Genomic DNA, 19,176 nt, shown 5'->3' on the forward strand with positions numbered 1-19,176 from the left:
AATTTATAAGCTCCCTGTTTGCCATGTTCATTCATGAATTATTTTCCTGACTTAGGTTTGCATATAGGTATACTGGAAAGGAGCATTTGGTTTTTGTGCCAAGGTCCCAGAATTACAGTTGTTTCCCCAGAAAGCGTCATACAATCCAGATGCAGTAGATTCAGTCTTGTTGTTTTACTAAGGGCTTGGAAGCCTCTTTTTCATTGTCTTGCCTCCTAATTTCTTTCACAGAGGTAAGCCTCCTTTGCAGTGGACAAACTTTGACCCTTTGGAATTCCTAGAAGAGTTAAAGAAAATAAACTATCAGGTGGACAGCTGGGAGGAAATGCTGAATAAGGCTGAAGTTGGTCATGGTTACATGGACCGGCCCTGCCTCAATCCGGCTGATCCAGACTGCCCTGCCACAGCCCCCAACAAAAATGCAACCAAAGTAAGTACAGCCATTGATTGCTCCTCAGGAGGGGAAGGGAGAAAAACTTGCTATTTGCCCCCATTTTTAGTTCTATTATTTTTATTTTTAAGATTTCATTCTCAATGACTTTTTTGGTCTATGGAACTAAGTTTGTTTAAAGAGCTAAATTTTGCTGTAAGATTTGCCATACGCCTCTCATTAGCCTTGTTATTAATGTTCTCACTGAAACAAACAAGCCCTTAATGCACTGGATTTTAACAAGGCATGTGACCTGCCTACTAATTCCTGTAATTATGAGGCTGTCTTTTTATTTTTAGCCTCTTGATATGGCCCTTGTTTTGAATGGTGGGTGTCATGGATTATCCAGAAAGTATATGCACTGGCAGGAGGAACTGATTGTGGGTGGCACAGTCAAGAACAGCACTGGAAAGCTTGTCAGGTAATCCAACACACGGAGGAAAATCCAAGCCATCTATTTTTTGTCCTTTCCTCAGAAACCACTTCCCTCTGACGTCTGCAAGTGTATTTGTATTAATACTTAACTGTTACCCTAGCTAGCTGTCTGGTGTAATAGAATATTAGGAAATATTAGTGGACTAGACCAGCTCAAAAAAGCACCTTATGGGGAATTTTTCAAGATTTATCATTTTCATCGAGACTGTAGTTAGTGATTGTAGGATTTTAGAAGACCTACCCATGATGTTGAAAATCGGGGCAACTATAAAGTAGGCAAGGGGAATTGGTCATACCACGTGGAGTTAAATGATGTGAGCTGAACTCCATCACAGACTGTTAAAGGGAAAGACCAACGACTGACGGCTAAATAAGAATTATCCTCTGTGCACTTGTGGACTCCGCTCCGTCAAGTGTCAGGCGCTCCGTCTGAGATTTCTCCCTCGGGAGAGCTGTCGTCTGGGATTTCTGCACAAGCAAGCGTGCAGCGCTGAGCCCGGCATATCTGATCAGGCTATCTACTCCACTACCCTTCCTGTTTCGTTGACTAGAAACTGAGAAAGGAAATTGCCTATTAATTTAATTTGGGGGTGTATCTGTAAAAGGTTTGTAAGGTTACACCTTTAATATGGTACATCAATCTATTAAATAAAATAACCATCCAGGTCCCATTTTAATGGAAACATGTGCTCACGTAGGACAGAATGGCTGCGAGTGAGTCGGGGGTGCTCGGTGGGGATTTTGCACAGTGAGAGCTGCTTCCTGGGGATGCTGATGGTGTGCCTTTTCCACCCCATCACAGTGCCCACGCCTTGCAGACCATGTTTCAGTTAATGACTCCCAAGCAAATGTACGAACACTTCAAGGGTTATGAGTATGTCTCGCACATCAACTGGAACGAGGACAAGGCAGCAGCCATCCTGGAGGCTTGGCAGAGGACGTATGTGGAGGTAAATGGGTGGCCTTCTGACGCCCTTTGAACCTGAGTACAAACCCCTTAGTTACTAAATACTTCATTTTAACGTTTTAAAGCATTGTTTTCATTAGAATTTATTTTCAAAACTGATTGTAATGCTGGGAACTTGGGAGGATGAAAACTTTTTCCTTCTCTTTATATTGAAAATCTCACTATCTGGGTGATGCTAATTCTAATTGTGATGCCCTGAAACATTTTGAGTAACCAATTGTGAACCCCAGAGCTAAGGCATAACCGTGTTTAAAAAAAACACTTGGTTAGCAAGAAAAGGTGTCTGGAAGACATTAGCAAGGCATAGAATCTGCTCACAGCTGCAGTCCCCTTGGTTAGGTCATGTGACAGGAGCTGGCCTTTGTTTCCCAAGCAGTGACCTCTACTGAGCTGCATGTGACCTTTTAAAAGTGGCCAGCGAATGAAGAGGGGGAGGAGTGCCCCTAAGAATGAGTTGTTTTGGATTAGGGGGGAACTGATGGGCCCGCAAATCAGTTGTAGAGTTATGGAGAGGAGAATAGTAGTCTTAGACATAGCATAAATAAGGCTGTCGGAGAAAACTTCAATTACACAGGCTCACCGGCTCACCACAGCACCACATTCTCATTTGATTAGCCATAGCCTTCATTGTCCCAGGCTCAGGTCCTTCAACGTTAGTCCAAGTTCAAACCCCAATCATGTAGAGCTCTTTTCAAGGCATCAGACAAAAGTGGGGGTTGGGTAAAGGGGACATGTCACCTGAGAGGTCTGTGCTCTTGAAGCTCACCGTAGCTTTAATCCCATCTGGGAATTTATCCTTGCGTTGTGACCGCAGGTAGTTCATCAAAGCGTCGCTCAGAACTCCACTCAGAAGGTGCTTTCCTTTACCACGACGACCCTGGACGACATCCTCAAGTCCTTCTCTGACGTCAGCGTCATCCGAGTGGCCAGTGGCTATTTACTGATGGTAACAATCAATTCAGTTCTCCCAGGGGGCGTTTTTGTTTTGTTTTTTAGTTTTTACCTTTCCATGACTGCCCCTGCTTTTTAACTGCTCTTAACACACACTTGCATCCAAGACAGAGAGAGCTCGGCTTCGTAACGGTTTAAAAAGTGGTCGTGTGAAGCATTTATTACCATTTGCAGTTTGCCCATCTTTGACTCGTATCATTTCGTATGATGTCTGTAATGTAAATTTTTGTTGTTGTTCGATTTAATAAGTTCTACCTTTTGATTTGGGGTGATGGGTGGGGGAAAACATTAGAATCTTTACACATTCTAATGTTTGGCTCTTGTTTTGTGTCTCCCCCTTCCTCCTCTCCCCCCCTCCTCCAACTCCCCCTTCATTCCTTCACCTCCCCACCACCCTGCCCAACTGTTCTGCTTGTAGCTTGCCTATGCCTGTTTAACCATGCTGCGCTGGGACTGCTCCAAGTCCCAGGGTGCCGTGGGGCTGGCTGGTGTCCTGTTGGTTACACTGTCAGTGGCTGCAGGATTGGGCCTGTGCTCATTGATCGGGATTTCCTTTAATGCTGCAACAACTCAGGTACTAAAGGAGCCATCCGTCTGCTGTTCATTGACAAACACCCCTCTCCGGGCTTGCCCAGTTGGCCTCCAGTGTGTCCATGTCACCTAAAGGGTCTTCCAGCCTTTTCCGCTAAGATGCCCCATTTCTCAGGGGGGGTGCTGTCTCTAAATGGACCACTTGACAGTGGCAGGTCTGAATGGGCTTGTTGATTAGTTAGAGATGATGCTTCATTTATCAGTGGAATTTAGATCATTTATTCGAGTAGTGGTTCTTAACCTTGAGTATGCATGAGCATCACCTGGCGGGCTTGTGAAAACTGATTGCTGGGCCCCATCCCCAGAGTTTCTCATGCAGTCCATCTGGGGTGAGGGTGGAGAATTTGTATTTCTAGCCAGCTCCCAACACTGCTGGTCTCGGCATCACGCTCTGAGAACCACTGCTTTAAACGAGTTAGATTCCTTCTCACTTTTTTTTTTTAACATCTTTATTGGAGTATAATTCCTTCTCATTTGTTAACTTAAAAAAATTGTTGTACGTGGAGCTTAGAAATAGTAATGGACAAGATCTACTGTGAGCCACAACTGCTAGACTTTGGGGTCTGACTATGAGATAAAACTAAATTCTTCACATGAGTTCATGTAAGCCATCCTTTGGGTAAGCTCCTTGGGGTGCTGGTGGCAGTGTTTTAAATGGCTTTGTAGAATTCTCAGAACTGGACCTCGCGTGTCTAATGTCACTGTGCTGTGTCTTCACTACAGGTTTTGCCATTTCTTGCTCTTGGCGTTGGTGTGGATGACGTCTTCCTTCTGGCGCATGCATTTAGTGAAACAGGACAGAATAAAAGGATCCCTTTTGAGGTAATAGAAAAACAAAAGAAGAAACCCTTGAGGACAGCAGAAGCCCCTCTCTGTTTCTGAGTGTTTGTCCTTCCACTTTTCTCAATCTGGCCCAGTAAATATTTCAGTCCCAAGTCAGATGGACACGTGACTGACTCTAAATAAGTAAAGTAAGTTAAAAGCATCTCAGGAGACTTGTTCCAAAGCGCACGTTTGTTTCTTTGGGTTTTTTGGTTACTTTGTTCGCATTTCTCCTTGCCCCTTTTTAACCATATTAAAAATGTACTTAAGTCATTATCTTGCAGCTTTGTGCTTTGGGTAGTAATAACCATGAACAACACATGACTGTGTAGATAGCACTGAAAACTTGAATTTCAGTGTTGGTGTTAGAGGGAAAGGCAGAGATATCCCTTCCTTATCCCCTCACGTCAGCGTTGTAAACTACCAGTTGTCTGATTTTGCCACGTATTTGAATTGTTCGCACAGCCTGTGGTCTGAGGGGCTCCGCCCTGTGCAGCTCTCAGCACTGTGGTTTCTCATCCTTAGGACAGGACCGGGGAGTGTCTCAAGCGCACGGGAGCCAGCGTGGCCCTCACATCCATCAGCAACGTCACAGCCTTCTTTATGGCTGCGTTGATCCCGATTCCCGCTCTGCGGGCGTTCTCCCTGCAGGTGAGTTTCCAGTAACTAGATCCGGGGGGGGGGGGGAATCTGTGAGCGCTGCGCTCAGCAGTGAGCCTTCCAGGTCTACTTTTCTCCAGTGATGTGTTTACAGTACTACCACCATGAAGTAAAGCAGCATGCCAGCTTTGGGGACTCTTTCTTCTGGGTGGATGCTTCTTTAAGCAATAACCTTGACGCTCCCTCTGAAAGAAAGTTCTAGGGTTCTTTCTTTCCTTTGAAGCCCTATAGCTCAGAAGCCTGAGGCCTGGGTATCCTCATGGCCCAGGGCCACTCCGTGTGGGACGCCTATAAGCCCGTACTCCAGATAATCAGGAGTCCTCTGGATTGGGCCCTGGTGCACCCAGCTCTTGTTCGTCCCTGCTTCTAAACTCCACTCTCAGTTTCTGTGCTCACCCCCTTCCCCTGCTGGCTACCATCTCTTGATTTCCCTAAAGCAGCCCCCAACACAAAGCCGCTGCACAGAGCAGACTTCACGGATACGAGGATGAGGTTGCAGTGTAGCCCAGGCCAGGCCATACCTTAAAATTGAGCGTTAGATTCCTCACTGTGTGAGGAGGGATTAGCCAGCCCTTACTTGCCACCTCTCCTTCCTTGTTCTTCCTGGCCCCTCTTCTCCTTCCTTTTGGTTCCCTACCGGACTCTGAGGCTACCCAAGAAAACACAGAATTCCTCTCCCTTTCTTGCGCAGAGCAATTTGGTCCATCATTGTTCTGTTCTTTCCTTCCAAACCAGGCCCTTTCACATCTAGAGGCCTCTGAGATATGTTTCCAAAGAGCCAGCTAACATGAATTGTAAGAATGGAGAGTTCCCGCGACTGGGGATGCAGCTATGGTCAGTTCTGTGCTTGGTGTAAAGTACTGGCATTGCTCTTCAGCTGCTTGAAACTCGTGGGAAATCCTGAAATTGGTCAACGCGGCAGATAAAAGAGGCTACTTGCCCAGTTTGTGGCGTGGCCTTCCTAAGCCTGAAGTGGTTTAGGGTTTTGATTTCTCAAGGATATTATTGAGGTTTTGTGAATGAAATTCAAATTTTAAAGCTCCAACTGGTTTCCAAGAAAGATTAAAGGAGCAGTGGCTTTCCCTCTTCCTCCTCTCTTACAGTGCGATAGTAATTCATGAGATGGCCAGGTTTTTAAAGGGAACTATTTTTGATGTCGCTTTTTAAACTGTTGTTACATCCATCCAGCTTATTCATACTGCTTTACTCCTTTTAATCACCAAAAGGTTCTAAGGATTGTAACCAGGAAGAGAAATTGACAAATCATAGATTACGTTTCTATTTATATTTTTGTCAACACACTCAGCTCTTTTCTAGCCTTCAGATGTGAATCTTATTTCACTAATTACCGATGAAGGCCTAAGCAACTAGTGATCTTACTGCATTTGGGACACTAGACTTGTTTACTCTTTGGTGTAAGGTTTTGTACCCATCACTATGACCACCAGGCCCCCCCCCCAAAAGAAAAATACTAAGAAAAGCTTATTTTATTATAAACATATAGAAAATAGAAATAGAAGTAGTGAGTGAATAAATGAATACATTAAATCTGAAAGTGGGACCAAAGTTCAAAGAAAATGAAAATATATCTAAGTGCTCAGTAATACGGAAGGTAAATAAAAGATGCCCACTAATTTATTGGTACAACTGAAGTTTTAGGATGCCTTTTGCACAGCCATGCACGTGTGCAGCACCCTTTGATAGCCTGCTCGTGTCTCGTATACAGCAGATTCTGGTACTGAGAAACTGTTCTAGAGTCTTTTAACAGTGGGACCCTCCCTCCTGCCTCTGTCCTTCTCTGCCTGCCTTTTCCCTCGCTGTTCTTTATCTGCTTTACCTCACGCTCCTTCTTTTCTTCTTGTCCCTCTCTCTCATTTTCTCCTCTCCTGTGTCAGTACAAACTGATAATTCATCAAGGCATACTGTCCTTTAACGATATCCTATGGTGTGGTGGTCTGAAAAGCTACATGAGTTTTCCTTACGCCTTTTAGAAAATCCAGTACGCTAAGTTCTCCCAAGGTAAGCACCTTACTGAGATGAAATGAATACTGTTGGTTTTGCATTTCTATTCCAAGGCACTGGAGTATCACTTTAGAAATTGCGTCTACAGCTTCTAGAAGTTCTCATTTGCCAGAGAATGGCTTCCTGTGATACTGGTTCATTCTCAGTAAACAAAAACAAAAAGGAAAAAAGAAGAATAGAAAATTTAAGAAAAAAGAGCATGCCATGAGCTTTGCAGTAGCCATCAGAAATTTTACACTTGGTTCCCTTTAAAATGTATTGACGTTTGAAATTGACCATTATATAGTTTCTCTTTACGTTAGTAACTGTGTTAAGTTGTAACTTTGGGTATTCGTTTGTATTTGTATTTTCAGGATACTCTAGATTAAGCATCAGAAGGACATATCCAAAATGGTTCTGTCCAGTAATAAACCCACGTTAAAATTTTTCCTTGTGGAGCCTTTCCAATTTTGTAACCTTGCCAAAATAAATAGAATTTCTTTCCCAAAGAAACCTCCTTGTCAATCTTTATCCATCTGTCCAAATGCCACCTCTATACCAGAAAGCAGTGGCACTGTTTATAATTCTTTGAAAACGAATGCCCTACACTGGGGCTTTGCTGGTAACTGAATGGTATTTGTTCTTCAATGAAAAGTCCCAGAACAGAATGCCTTATTGTTCCAAATGGTAAGAGGGTTTAGACGAGGGCCCCTCTAGGCAGGGCCAGCTCCTCTCTGCTCTGCAAGTGTCTCAGTGGGGCCACCCATAGATGCTTTGCAGGGGAATGGGACATTTCCTTAAAGCACAGCAATTAGAATTGATTGACGGTGCAGGATCATCCCCATCATCTTTTCACATTTACTTGAAATTTCTTAAAGTGCTCTTTGCTCTAGCAGTGACACTTCTCTCTTACTGAGAAATCCTTGCCGTTTGTTTCTGTTATTTCAGTGCACTTTAGAGGATGTTGAAGATCTACAACTTTCTCATCAGTAAATGTCCTACCTGTATATGTAATAAGCTGTTGGACAGTAAGTTTAGATGGGAAGCTACCTTGGGTTTCTTCTTTCATTTCTCCATTTCCACCACAAAGAGACCAAGCAAGATGCCCATCAAATTTCTCTGATGGATGAGGCTGGTATCAGATACATTCCCCAGCCATGGCAGAAAGCATCAGTGTTGTTTTGGCCACAGCGTCTGGGACACCTGTATACACCTGCATGGCTTATCTTTTCACAGTCTCTGTCCTCATCCCCAGGAACTTCTGTTCAAAATGAGATGCCCAGAGTTTCTTGTCTGCAATTACACTCCTGAATTCTAAGCATGACCGTAATAAAAAGAAAAGCTGACAGGATTCCACCCCCCCCCCCCAAGATTAAGTTTTCCTGGAAAACCCTTGAGGATCAGACGCATTCTCCCCTATGTTCTGATTGGTCAGGAACCCTAACCCTGCCCCCGTGTCTGTCCCTTCGGGAGGTGATCAGATCTAACGAGAACTCCCAGGTCCCAGCTGGGCTGGGGGCTTAGGCATCAAGCCTGTGTTTGAATCCAATTTACTGGGAGCCTCAGGCAGGTGACCTTCCTCTGCACCACGGGTCTTTATTAGGTAAAGGGTCGACAGCAGGACTAATGTCTGCCTCCTGGTTGCTGTAAGAATCGAACGGATCGTGTGTAACTTAACTACCTGACCTCCCATCACTCCTCCTCCTTTCTCTTCCCTCAACAGAATTTTAAACCCAGCAGTACTGCATAGCTTTTAAACTCAGACACGGCCTATCGGATTTCCTCCATGCATCCTTCCTCCCTGGTCCTCCCCAAATCCTTTTTTGTCTTCTCCATCTCCCAAGAAACCTTTTCTGGCCACTCTCCCCACCCCCCGTGTACCCCCACCTGCATGCTCCCCTCCTCTGAGCCACTCTGGAACCCTGGCATGCTTCTATTACTACATTTGTCAGCCTAGCTTGTAATTTGTTTATAGTTCTGGCTGTGTCTTTCCTTGAGAGCAGGATTTTGTCTTATTTATCTCTGTGTCTTCCGTACCCAATACGCTGCCCAGACTTTTCTTTTTTCTATTTGCCTCTTAGATAAATCCTCTAGCCGAAATAGTGATTTGCTTATAACATGTTAAGCAGGTCTTTAAAGTTACGTTATATACATTAGAGTGGCCAGTTAACATGTTTCATATATTTTGAATTGATGAGGAATTTTCAAGGCAGACGAAGAAGAGAGGGGTTGGGTCATTTTTAGGAGACTCGTGGTTATTTTTTGGTTTTGTAGACTTGACAGGGAATTAATTATCGAAAAAAGCATCTCTCCAGAACTTGGGCTTGCTATTTCACCTCAAGCATAAATTCACAAGTTACTATCCAGAGACCTTTGCAAGGTTCTCCTCTGGTATTGTTCGGTACCAGTTGTAATCGGGTTTTCTTTTCTCACCCTGAAACGTTTACCCAGTTTGAGAAGGTTTTAGAACTAAGCAGTTCTTTGAAAAACCTTGTAAGAGTTTTTATTTTTCAAAAAAAACTTTCTGATGATTCCTTGGTTACTTAGCACTCCAGTTGCATTTTTCATCATGCTGCTGCTTTCCATGCCTTTCTGTACGGGAGAGCCCTTTCAACTGTCCTCTGTTGACTTTCCCCTATTAACAGCCCAATTGTGTAATTTTTACTAGGTCAGCAGGAGATTTGCCAAAGCCCTACAGAATCTAGCCCTGTGTTTATTCTAGGTTATGGAGTGACTTTTGAATCCGTACTTATTTATTCTGCATACTAGAATCACACACAGGAATTTCTGCTTAACTCTCCTTGACCTTTTATGTTACTGCGCTCGCACACCCCACAGGCTACTCCAGAGGCTATTTGGAATGTGCCTATTAAAAACCTCGGGGGACGTGTTTGAATTTTTATTTTGTGTTTTAAAGGTGACATTTGGATATACTCGATCCACTTTATATATAAATTTTCTAAGTGTAAAATCAGGGCTACGTGAACTCTTAGAAATGTTCTAAGAGGAAAATGTTTCTTTTTATCTTAAAGTAAAACATTTCAAGCATATTCTCTGTTCTGCTTTTGTCAGCTTGGTTTAGTTTAGTTCCTGTGTTTGTACCCTATGGGCTCATGGAATTATTAGAGATGGAAAGGAATGATGGGGGCCTCTATTCTAGTCAAATGGTCTCTTAATGAAGGACGAGAAGCAAAGTGATGAGAAACTCCAGCATCTATTTCAGGCTTAAACACCTCAGTTAGGAAAGTGAAAGAAAGATTTTGTTTAAAGCATCTTTATTTTCAAAGCAGTCCTCTGACTGGGAGGAAATGTATTAGTGACCTCTACATTTTTTTTTTTCTCCCAGGCGGCTGTAGTAGTGGTATTCAATTTTGCTATGGTTCTGCTGATTTTTCCTGCAATTCTCAGCATGGATTTGTATCGACGTGAGGACAGGAGATTGGATATTTTCTGCTGTTTTACAAGGTACATTTTCTGGCCCCTGTGGCCTTTATTTATTGGGAGCAGAGTGGTAATGTTTAAGGAAATTTTCAGTCTGTGAACTTAGAAGGAAGCGTAGTTAACAGTGTGCTGAACGCAGGGGAGATAATGGACAGAGGATGCTTCCTCTGGGGGACATCGGAGTCACTGGGGTTCTCGCCTCCCTCAACTGAACATTCTTACAGCCCCGAGGCTGTGATACACATGGTCATTGTTTACCACACACCCGTACTGCTGATTGTTGGGAATGCGTTGTATCTCTATGGATTAGGGCAGAACGAAGGTTGAAAACCACCATCTGGAAAACATATCACCCTTTGGGTGGTTTGGCTTGGGGTTTTTTTTTTTAAAGGAATTATGCATTAAGAGGTTCGTCAGCATTTCACTTGATTTCTGTCAGCCAAATTCAGGATCAACCATCCATTTGGCCTCCTTTGATTGACTCACGTCTGTGTCCGAATAGGTAAACCGGATGGTGTTTGTGGAGTTCAGTGCTATGTTTTGCTCCTAAATCAGAGCTGTGTAAAGTGAATAGTGTCAGTCATTGGCAGAAATGAAAGCACCGTTTCCCTGTTTCGGTATACCATTCCAACATATTTCCCCCTCTTTCAGCCCCTGTGTCAGCAGAGTGATTCAGGTTGAACCCCAGGCCTACACAGAGACTCACAATAACACCCGCTACAGCCCCCCGCCCCCCTACAGCAGCCACAGCTTCGCCCACGAAACCCAGATCACCATGCAATCCACGGTGCAGCTGCGCACAGAGTACGACCCACACACGCACGTGTACTACACCACTGCCGAGCCGCGCTCCGAGATCTCCGTGCAGCCCGTCACCGTGGCCCAGGACACGCTCAGCTGCCAGAGCCCCGAGAGCACCAGCTCCACGAGGGACCTGCTCTCCCAGTTCTCTGACTCTAGCCTCCACTGCCTTGAGCCCCCCTGCAGCAGGTGGACACTCTCATCTTTTGCCGAGAAGCACTATGCCCCTTTCCTCTTGAAACCAAAAGCCAAGGTAATTACCAAAACAGAAGACCCCTACTGTCTGCAAAAAATAACAGAGCAGGCGCCTTTGGAATTCATCAGATTGCTTCCTCAGATGTGACATATTTCAGGCCTCCTAACGAGTCAGTCCATTTAGAGCCCGAGGCCATTTTAATGAGCTCATCTTCTACAGGAGTGCATCTCTATGTGGCAAATGTTTCTTTCCATTTACAGCAACTCCTTGCATTTTAAAGATTTTATTCTAAATGAGCTTGTTTAAAAAAATGCGATTACCGGGCTTCCCTGGTGGCGCAGTGGTTGAGAGTCCGCCTACCGATGCAGGGGACACGGGTTCTTGCCCCAGTCCGGGAGGATCCCGCATGCCGCGGAGCGGCTGGGCCCGTGAGCCATGGCCGCTGGGCCTGCGCGTCCGGAGCCTGTGCTCCGCGACGGGAGAGGCCACAGCAGTGAGAGGCCTGTGTACCGCCAAAAAAAAAAAGCAAAATTACCATGATTTTATGTTTTTTCCTCTGGGAAAACGACCCCTACACTGTACATCCGGATAGTGTGATGGTAAGAGTGAGGTATAAACCAAACAGCTCATCTTTGTCAAGGGAGAGTCGGTTATGTTCCTCCGGGTCTGATCTCGGGCCCCTTATTCTGTTGCAGGTCGTGGTGATCTTCCTTTTCCTGGGCCTGCTGGGGGTCAGCCTTTATGGGACCACCCGAGTGCGTGATGGGCTGGACCTTACAGACATTGTGCCTCGGGAGACTAGAGAATATGACTTTATTGCTGCACAGTTCAAATACTTCTCTTTCTACAACATGTATATAGTCACTCAGAAGGCAGACTACCCCAATATCCAGCACTTACTTTACGACCTTCATAAGAGTTTCAGTAATGTGAAGTATGTCATGTTGGAAGAAAATAAACAGCTTCCCAAAATGTGGCTGCACTACTTCAGAGACTGGCTCCAAGGTAAGATGCTGCAGGAGGGCCCTTGTCCTTTGTAAACATTCACCACTTGGTCTTTGGTGTGTTCAGCTTCTACAAGTTCCCTTTGTTCACTTGATTAAAGTGTTAGATTATAATGTAACACTGACCTGTTTCATTGACTTCTCATTGTTGCTGAAAATTCTTATATAGACTCTTTCTGGGGCAGCTCCCAAATCTGGTTTTTACCTATAAAACGATGCAAACAGTTCAAATGGCTGATTCAGGAACTTCTGTAAGAATTTATGAGTACACAGGATAAATGAACAGATGTTCTTAGAATCACTGAATACGTCCATATTCAGTCAGCAGTTAGGGGCAACTTTAGACCATCTTTCTCTCCAGTCGACTACTATTTCCTAGAAATGTTTCTAAGAGCAAGGTGAGAAGCTGAGAAAGGCATTTTAAAGCAGGAAATGGGAAAGTAGGTTATAAAATACGGAGCTGGATGCTTCTAGTACTCTTTTTTTTTTTTTTTTTTTTTAATGGTGGCTAGTTTGGTGACCAAGTGAAATCCAAGTGTTAATGGAATTTCTAGGCTGACTCACTGCCAAACTGTAACTTACTACGTCAGTAGTTTTGCATCATTGGTGAATATAATTTAAAATTCCGTATTTTGACCATCTTTTGACTTAACATATGGAGTAAGCTCAATTGCTTGATCACATCTCATAGTATATCATAAATAATCAATTCCTGCTTTAAAATGCCTTCTCAGCTTCTGACCTTGCCCTTCGAAACATTTCTAGGAAATAGTAGTCGACTGGAGAGAAAGACGGCCTAAACTTGCTCCTAACTGCTGACTGAATATGGATGTATTCAGTGATTCTAAGAACATCTGTTCATTTATTCTGTGTTGACACATGCAAAGTAAAGTGGAGAATCAAGATAATTATCTACACAATTCAAGCAAAAATACTCTTACTGAAATACCCAAATAATTATGGCCCCAACATTTTTTGGCTTAAGTTATCCAAATGATTGTCTTAATTTCCCACTTAATTAGGCTTGTTTAAACACAGATTTAAGTGCCTTTTTTGGTCTTAAGTCAATACACTTGTATGTAAAGATTAAGCAGCCAATTTCCCTGTGATTTTGCATGAAATGGTAAACAACTTGAATTTGATTGAAAATTCTTCAGTACGGTTTCTGCCTTTGACTCGTGTTCCTAGAATTTTGTTCGTGCATGTATTACCAGATTTGACCTCTTTTTCTGAGGAAGGCGAAGAGAACTACATAACATTAACATTATTTTTTAACATGCTCGTGAGATTAACTTGAATCTGTTCCCAGTCTTATTTTTTACAGTAGTTTGGGAAGCAGTGGTTTTTTTTTTTGTTTTTTTGTTTTTTTTCAGATGATGAATCAAAAGAAGACTAGAAAGTTGAGAGATTCCCTGCTTTTCATTTTTCCCCCTTTGGCCAAAGACATGCAAATAACTTGCCACAAATAACAAAGAGATCTGCAGAGCACTGCCAGTATCTGAGCAAAGAAGGGTTATCGTGGAATTGATTTCAGTGTCTTCGGCCATTCCTTTGAATGTTCAATATGGCATGTTAGGCGGAGCTTTGGAAGAGGGTAGAGGGGCATTGTCTCCAGGCAGTGCAGAGGGCTAACCTTTTTATAGCCTATTGTAAATTATCCCCATGCTTTCATCCCTTTGAAGACCTAAAGCAGTTGGACTTGGGAATCTTTTTAAAAGGTGCATTTGAATCATGTTTTGATTGCTAAGTGAACAGCACCCACCTAGACCAAGTAAGATCCATTCATGCCCACTGGTCGGCGTCCCAGCCAGCCCTAGGCCTCTGCATCTGACTCTACCAAGGTCCGGCAGAGCAGTGCACACGGGATGGCCAGATCCTGGGACCACCGGCTGCCTAGACATTTTTCAGGCCTGTTGAGTGGCTGATTTGGTCTTTGAACATTTCCTCTTAGGAAGTAGTTATCCTTGAGTCAGCTTTCCTTCAAAGCACTTTGTGTGGTTGCTAAGTGATGGGACCCTCATTAGTTTTTAATGGAATTGACCATTACAGACCACGTCATCCCATTGGTCTTTAGCAACATTCCAGTAGTTTGGGGGGGGGAGGGATTTACTCATAAAAATGTGTAATGGTAATACAGAAATCATCTCAAATGTCACTTTTAAGCATACATGCAAATAAGGTGACCTTGGAGATAAAAAACACACTGTACACATGGTATTTGTTTATATTTCACACTGATATATGCAAATAAAATTTAGATTAGCATTTTCTTTTTAGCGTCCTGTATCAAAGAAAAATTGGCAGTTGAGATAATTAACTCAGAACTTCACACTAGAAAATAATTTCTAGTATAAAATATTTTAAATGAAAAAGTTCTAGCTAAAACTTTCATGTTTTGCCATAAAATAAGTGAAACGTCACAGTTCTTTCCTACAGTATGCATGTGTTGGAATGTGAAATATTTGGCCAAGGGAAGAAGCAAATCTTTGTTCCTTGTTCTGTGTCAAGACTGTATAGTGTGCGTGCACTTAGGCCAAACCATTGTTACTTGAGCCTTTTGATAATTAATCAGAAAATAATACACTAATTATGAAAGAACTTAACTTTTCTGTGAAGTCAGTGATTATTTCTCATTCATCGTGAAGCCCCCAGCAGAGTGAATGGCGAGTAGGGGGCCAGCAGCGTAGGTGATGAGTTGAGTGGAATTGCCAACAGGGTTGACTTCCCCAAATCAGATCTTTCTTTCCTTGTTTCACTCTAGGGTGTCCCCAGAGTCGTAGAGTATAAATATCTTAAAACCGCACTCAGATTTTTGGGGCCCCCTATTTGCCACCAGATGTCATTGGTGCCCACGTTAACTCTGCTATCAACAGATGTTTGTTTCCTGGGCACCATAGTGCATTCAGGGCGATTTAGAGCATTCGTGGTTCCAGCTGACTCTGGAAGAGGCTGCCTGGGTTCAAAGCTTAGCTCCAGCACTTACCTGCTGGATGACTTTCCTCAAGTTACTTCACGTTCGCAAGCCTCATCTGTAAAGTGGGAACCATCATACTAGTAGGTTATCTCATGAGGTCGTTTTAAGAATTAAACGAGGGGTAATCAATGTAAACTGCTTAGACAGCCCCACACTCACAGTAAGCGTGAGCTCTGCTCCTCAAGGGTGGCAGGTCAAGAGGAAAGGGTTAAAGTGCCATACAGGCCACAAAGTGATGGAAATTCTATTATGGTGAGGAAAAGAAAACAGGCCTCTTTTCTGGTAGGGGTTGTTTTTTTCTCTCCTGTTTATTTTTTTCAAAAACAGGAAAAAAAAAAGGCTTTAGGTAATAAAATAACGTCTGTTCAGTACTGATGGTTGTATGCATGCCTCGCTATGAAAAACAGTCTGTGTGAGAGGGGAGCGCAGCCATCCCGGTGGTCTCCCCGCCCGGCCCCGCGGCCACTCCACGTTCCCCGAACAGGGCTGCCTTTCACCACCGAGCCCGAGGCCCTCATCCCCAAATTGTTCCTGTGAAAACAACGCCCACAGCAATGTCGGAAGGAAGGTTTAGTTGGGACAGAGAGAGAGAACAAGAGAGAGAGAGAGAGAGAGAGTCCTGTGTTCCCTTCTCCCCCCAACTTCAAACCCCAAGAGTTTAACCATTTTAAGCACGAACGGAACCAGTTCTGTGTGTTGCGGGGAACGGGGGCGTGTCGTGAAATGAAACAAACCCTCCTCCCTCCTTACTGGCCACGCCTAACCCGTGCACGTGCAGCTGGTTCAGAAGATGTGGCTTCCTGGGCTGCTGGGGCTTGGGAGCTCAACGTGGGAGGTGGTTTGGGGGAGCAGGGCGACGGAAGAGGGGGGGCGGCGTCAGAGGAGAGTGTGTGCAAGCCAGCAATTGCTCAGACCCGAGGGCCGGGTCACCAGGGCCCTGTTTTCTCTTCCAACACGCTTATCTCTTTACAGCTGTAGCCAAACCGTCAGGTCTGTAATGATGGTTTTGATTACAGAAGCCAAGCGCAGCTGTGTGTGGTGGGCTGGTGGGCGCGCCCATCCCCCAAGCCCAGAAAGCTCTTTCCTTCCCCTCCTTGGCCTTGCGGTTTGTCATCTGTTCTCACAGAGCCCCCTTCTATTGGCCTGTGGCTTCCTGTTCTCAATATGATCCAAATTTACCCTGTGAGGTATTTCCCTGCACACACATGCACACAAGATCCCTCCTCCTCTCTCCTCCACAGCCCCTCTTGGAGGAAGGGTGGCAGAGAGGAAGAGAACAGTCCAGAGTGAATCGGTGTCGGCTGTGATCTTTACACAACCTGGCAGCCGATCCCACAGCTTGTATTAGCTCCACAAGTCGAACAGATGGAACAAATTGACAGAATCATGTTCACTCGCCCAGGGCTGGAGAAGCAACTGAGTTGCTGTTTGAAGTCGGGAGTTTGAATGTGTTTTTCCTGCTCTGAGTGGAATTTCTGGTTGTATCGAAGAACCCATGGCTTAGCACCTGACGTGGCACGAAACACTGAATGGGCCTGGCGTGTCTTTCTCACCCAGCCCTCTTGCTTTCTTTTGTCATGGGGGAGAAGAAGGGGAGTTGGGGGGCTTTTTGAGGTAGAACATGTGTATTTGTTTCCTAGAAGTGAATACTCTCCCCTTCTGCCTTTGAGGCGGTGATTATCAGCAACTTGAAGTTCATTCACGAAAAATCTAATAGTGTCACATGAAGTCAAATACGACTAGAATACAGAGTGTTTGGGGTTGATGGCAAACGCTCCGCTGTCCTCAGAGCACCCTGTTAGGGCCAGGATCATTCTGGATAAGAGTTATAATGTATTACACACATTTGCCTTTTCTAGGACTTCAGGATGCATTTGACAGTGACTGGGAAACTGGGAAAATCATGCCAAACAATTACAAAAATGGATCAGATGATGGGGTCCTCGCCTACAAACTCCTGGTGCAAACCGGCAGCCGTGATAAGCCCATCGACATCAGCCAGGTACGCTCACCGCCTTACACCATGGGAGCTTCGGAGAGCGTCGTTGAGCAGGGATTTGGGGCAACTGCCACTGAAGACTGCTTGACAGCATGCGATCCCAGCCTGTGCTCTCTGCAGATCCGAGGCATCGGGGGCTGGAAGAATGAATATTGAGTTGGCTCTAATTCTCTTCATTCCACCAGCAGATCGGATGACTGCAGGCAACCCAGAGAGCCTCACCTTGCTCATCTGTCAAGTGGGGACAAGTGTGTTACTTACCTTCAGAGCAATTGTCAGAAGAAAGTATAGTTGAGGCAATGCAGACTCTTTCAGACGTTAGACATACTGTGTTGCATTGTTCTCTTTCGAATTCTTATGCTTGTTACCGTGTCAGTCTCGGTTTTATTCAAACTTGGAAAGGTGGGATCCATTGGGGAGCAGAATTTGAAAGAATGGAATTTGGCGTGGATGGATGGGTTAGGGGAGGATAGAAGGATAGGGAGATTTGTTGTGTTTGATTCCTTTGCATCGCTGTGGCCTAAGGGGCAGAGGAGGACAGACAGATTGCTCTCTCAGCGAGGCAGATGGAAATCCTTGGAATCTGAGTGGACTCACTGTTGTGCTTACCCCCTAAGTAAGAAGAGCTGTTTCTATCTGGTAATCATATTCTCCAGCTGCGTTTGCCTCTTGGCTGTGACACTTGGATTCCGGCATCTCCCTTTTGATTCCTTGGGCATGCTGGGGAGGGCGTTTGGACCCTTCAGATTTCAGATGAGGCCAGCCCCACTACTGGCTTCCCCTTGTAGTAGCTTACTTGCTTACTGACTTCAGGCAGAAAACCGTCATGCTAATGATCTTCCTAGCAGCTCTGTTTATTGTCTCCCCTTTTTTGCTGGCATTAAAGGTGACAGATTTACAAAGTACATTGTTCAGAGTTATTATGGAGTGTGAACTTGGTGCTTTATGGCCACATGGGGCATGCTGTCTGGTTTGACAGGGCTGCGGGCAGAGGCGTCTGTCTGAGAGATAGCGGGGATGCCCGGGGGGCTGGGTTGGGTTTTAGGGACCAGGGACACTGTGGAACAAATGTGATGGGGCCAGGCCCCCGGACATCATTTCCTCTGCCTGGGAGGGAGAAGGGCGTGCTGTGTGCACGGAGGCCGTGAGCTGTACTATGTAATTCCAGAGACGGCTTGAAGACGTACGGTTGTTACATATTCTGTGGATTAATTGAATCCAGATCCCTAAAATTTAGTTCTCTCACTCTCCTCCACTTTCTTCCTTCACTCTTTCTCTATTAACTTCTGTCATTGGTGTTTTCATTTTGTTAAAAAAGACCGAAAGCATTGGAACCGCTTCTCAATCTAAAGTAAACAGGAAAAAGTATATGCATACATACGTGTGTGTCTATGTATATCTGTCACCTGATGCTTTTCACCTATGCAAGGCCCACAGACCCACTTCAGAGGGAGCATAGTATTTGGTTGGCATCCTCACAGGATGTGGCGTACTATGTGTGACCACCTCTCTCAGAATAAGATTCCCAGAAAGACCAAGGCTGTGCACCCGTCCCTTCCACTTTCTGGCGATGGGCATTTTTTGAATACACAGGTCATAGGAGGCTAGTGTTAGCAAAATTTATACAGATGTTGTTTTATTTTTATAGCTCTCCTCCATTTACTGGGTGGCATTTCCTTTAGTGTTAACAGCAGAGGTTAACTGCACACAGACGTGTATGGGGATTCTTGCCAGGTTTTTTTCCCCCTTCCTCTCCTATAAATATGTTTCTTCAGATCGTTCATTCTCCGCCTTGGCAGCAGTCTTTTAGCATTCAGATTTAATTGGTTCAGTCCATTCCTGGGCCGTCTGCAGAAGTGTGTGTGTGTGTGTGTGTGTGTGTGTGTGTGTGTGTGTGTGTGTGT

General features: G+C 44.6%; 1 protein-coding gene across 4 annotated transcripts in view; it reads left to right on the forward strand.

Annotated features, from left to right (window-relative positions):
• PTCH1 (patched 1) overlaps nt 1-19,176 on the forward strand; it is a 68,201-nt gene that overhangs the window by 32,338 nt on the left and 16,687 nt on the right. For 3 of the 4 annotated variants that reach the window (XM_029203534.1, XM_029203537.1, XM_029203536.1), the window contains exons 6-16: nt 232-430; nt 730-851; nt 1,668-1,815; nt 2,647-2,778; nt 3,202-3,357; nt 4,098-4,196; nt 4,722-4,847; nt 10,204-10,322; nt 10,950-11,352; nt 11,991-12,300; nt 17,133-17,275. In XM_029203534.1, the coding sequence (XP_029059367.1) occupies nt 232-430; nt 730-851; nt 1,668-1,815; nt 2,647-2,778; nt 3,202-3,357; nt 4,098-4,196; nt 4,722-4,847; nt 10,204-10,322; nt 10,950-11,352; nt 11,991-12,300; nt 17,133-17,275 (1,957 nt within the window). The remainder of the gene's footprint in view (nt 1-231; nt 431-729; nt 852-1,667; nt 1,816-2,646; nt 2,779-3,201; nt 3,358-4,097; nt 4,197-4,721; nt 4,848-10,203; nt 10,323-10,949; nt 11,353-11,990; nt 12,301-17,132; nt 17,276-19,176) is intronic. The other variant, XM_029203535.1, reaches the window with a different exon arrangement.

The sequence above is a fragment of the Monodon monoceros genome, unplaced genomic scaffold (genome assembly GCF_005190385.1).
Source record: "Monodon monoceros isolate NGI ecotype Baffin Bay Population unplaced genomic scaffold, NGI_Narwhal_1 Super_Scaffold_5, whole genome shotgun sequence".
NCBI lineage: Eukaryota > Metazoa > Chordata > Mammalia > Artiodactyla > Monodontidae > Monodon > Monodon monoceros.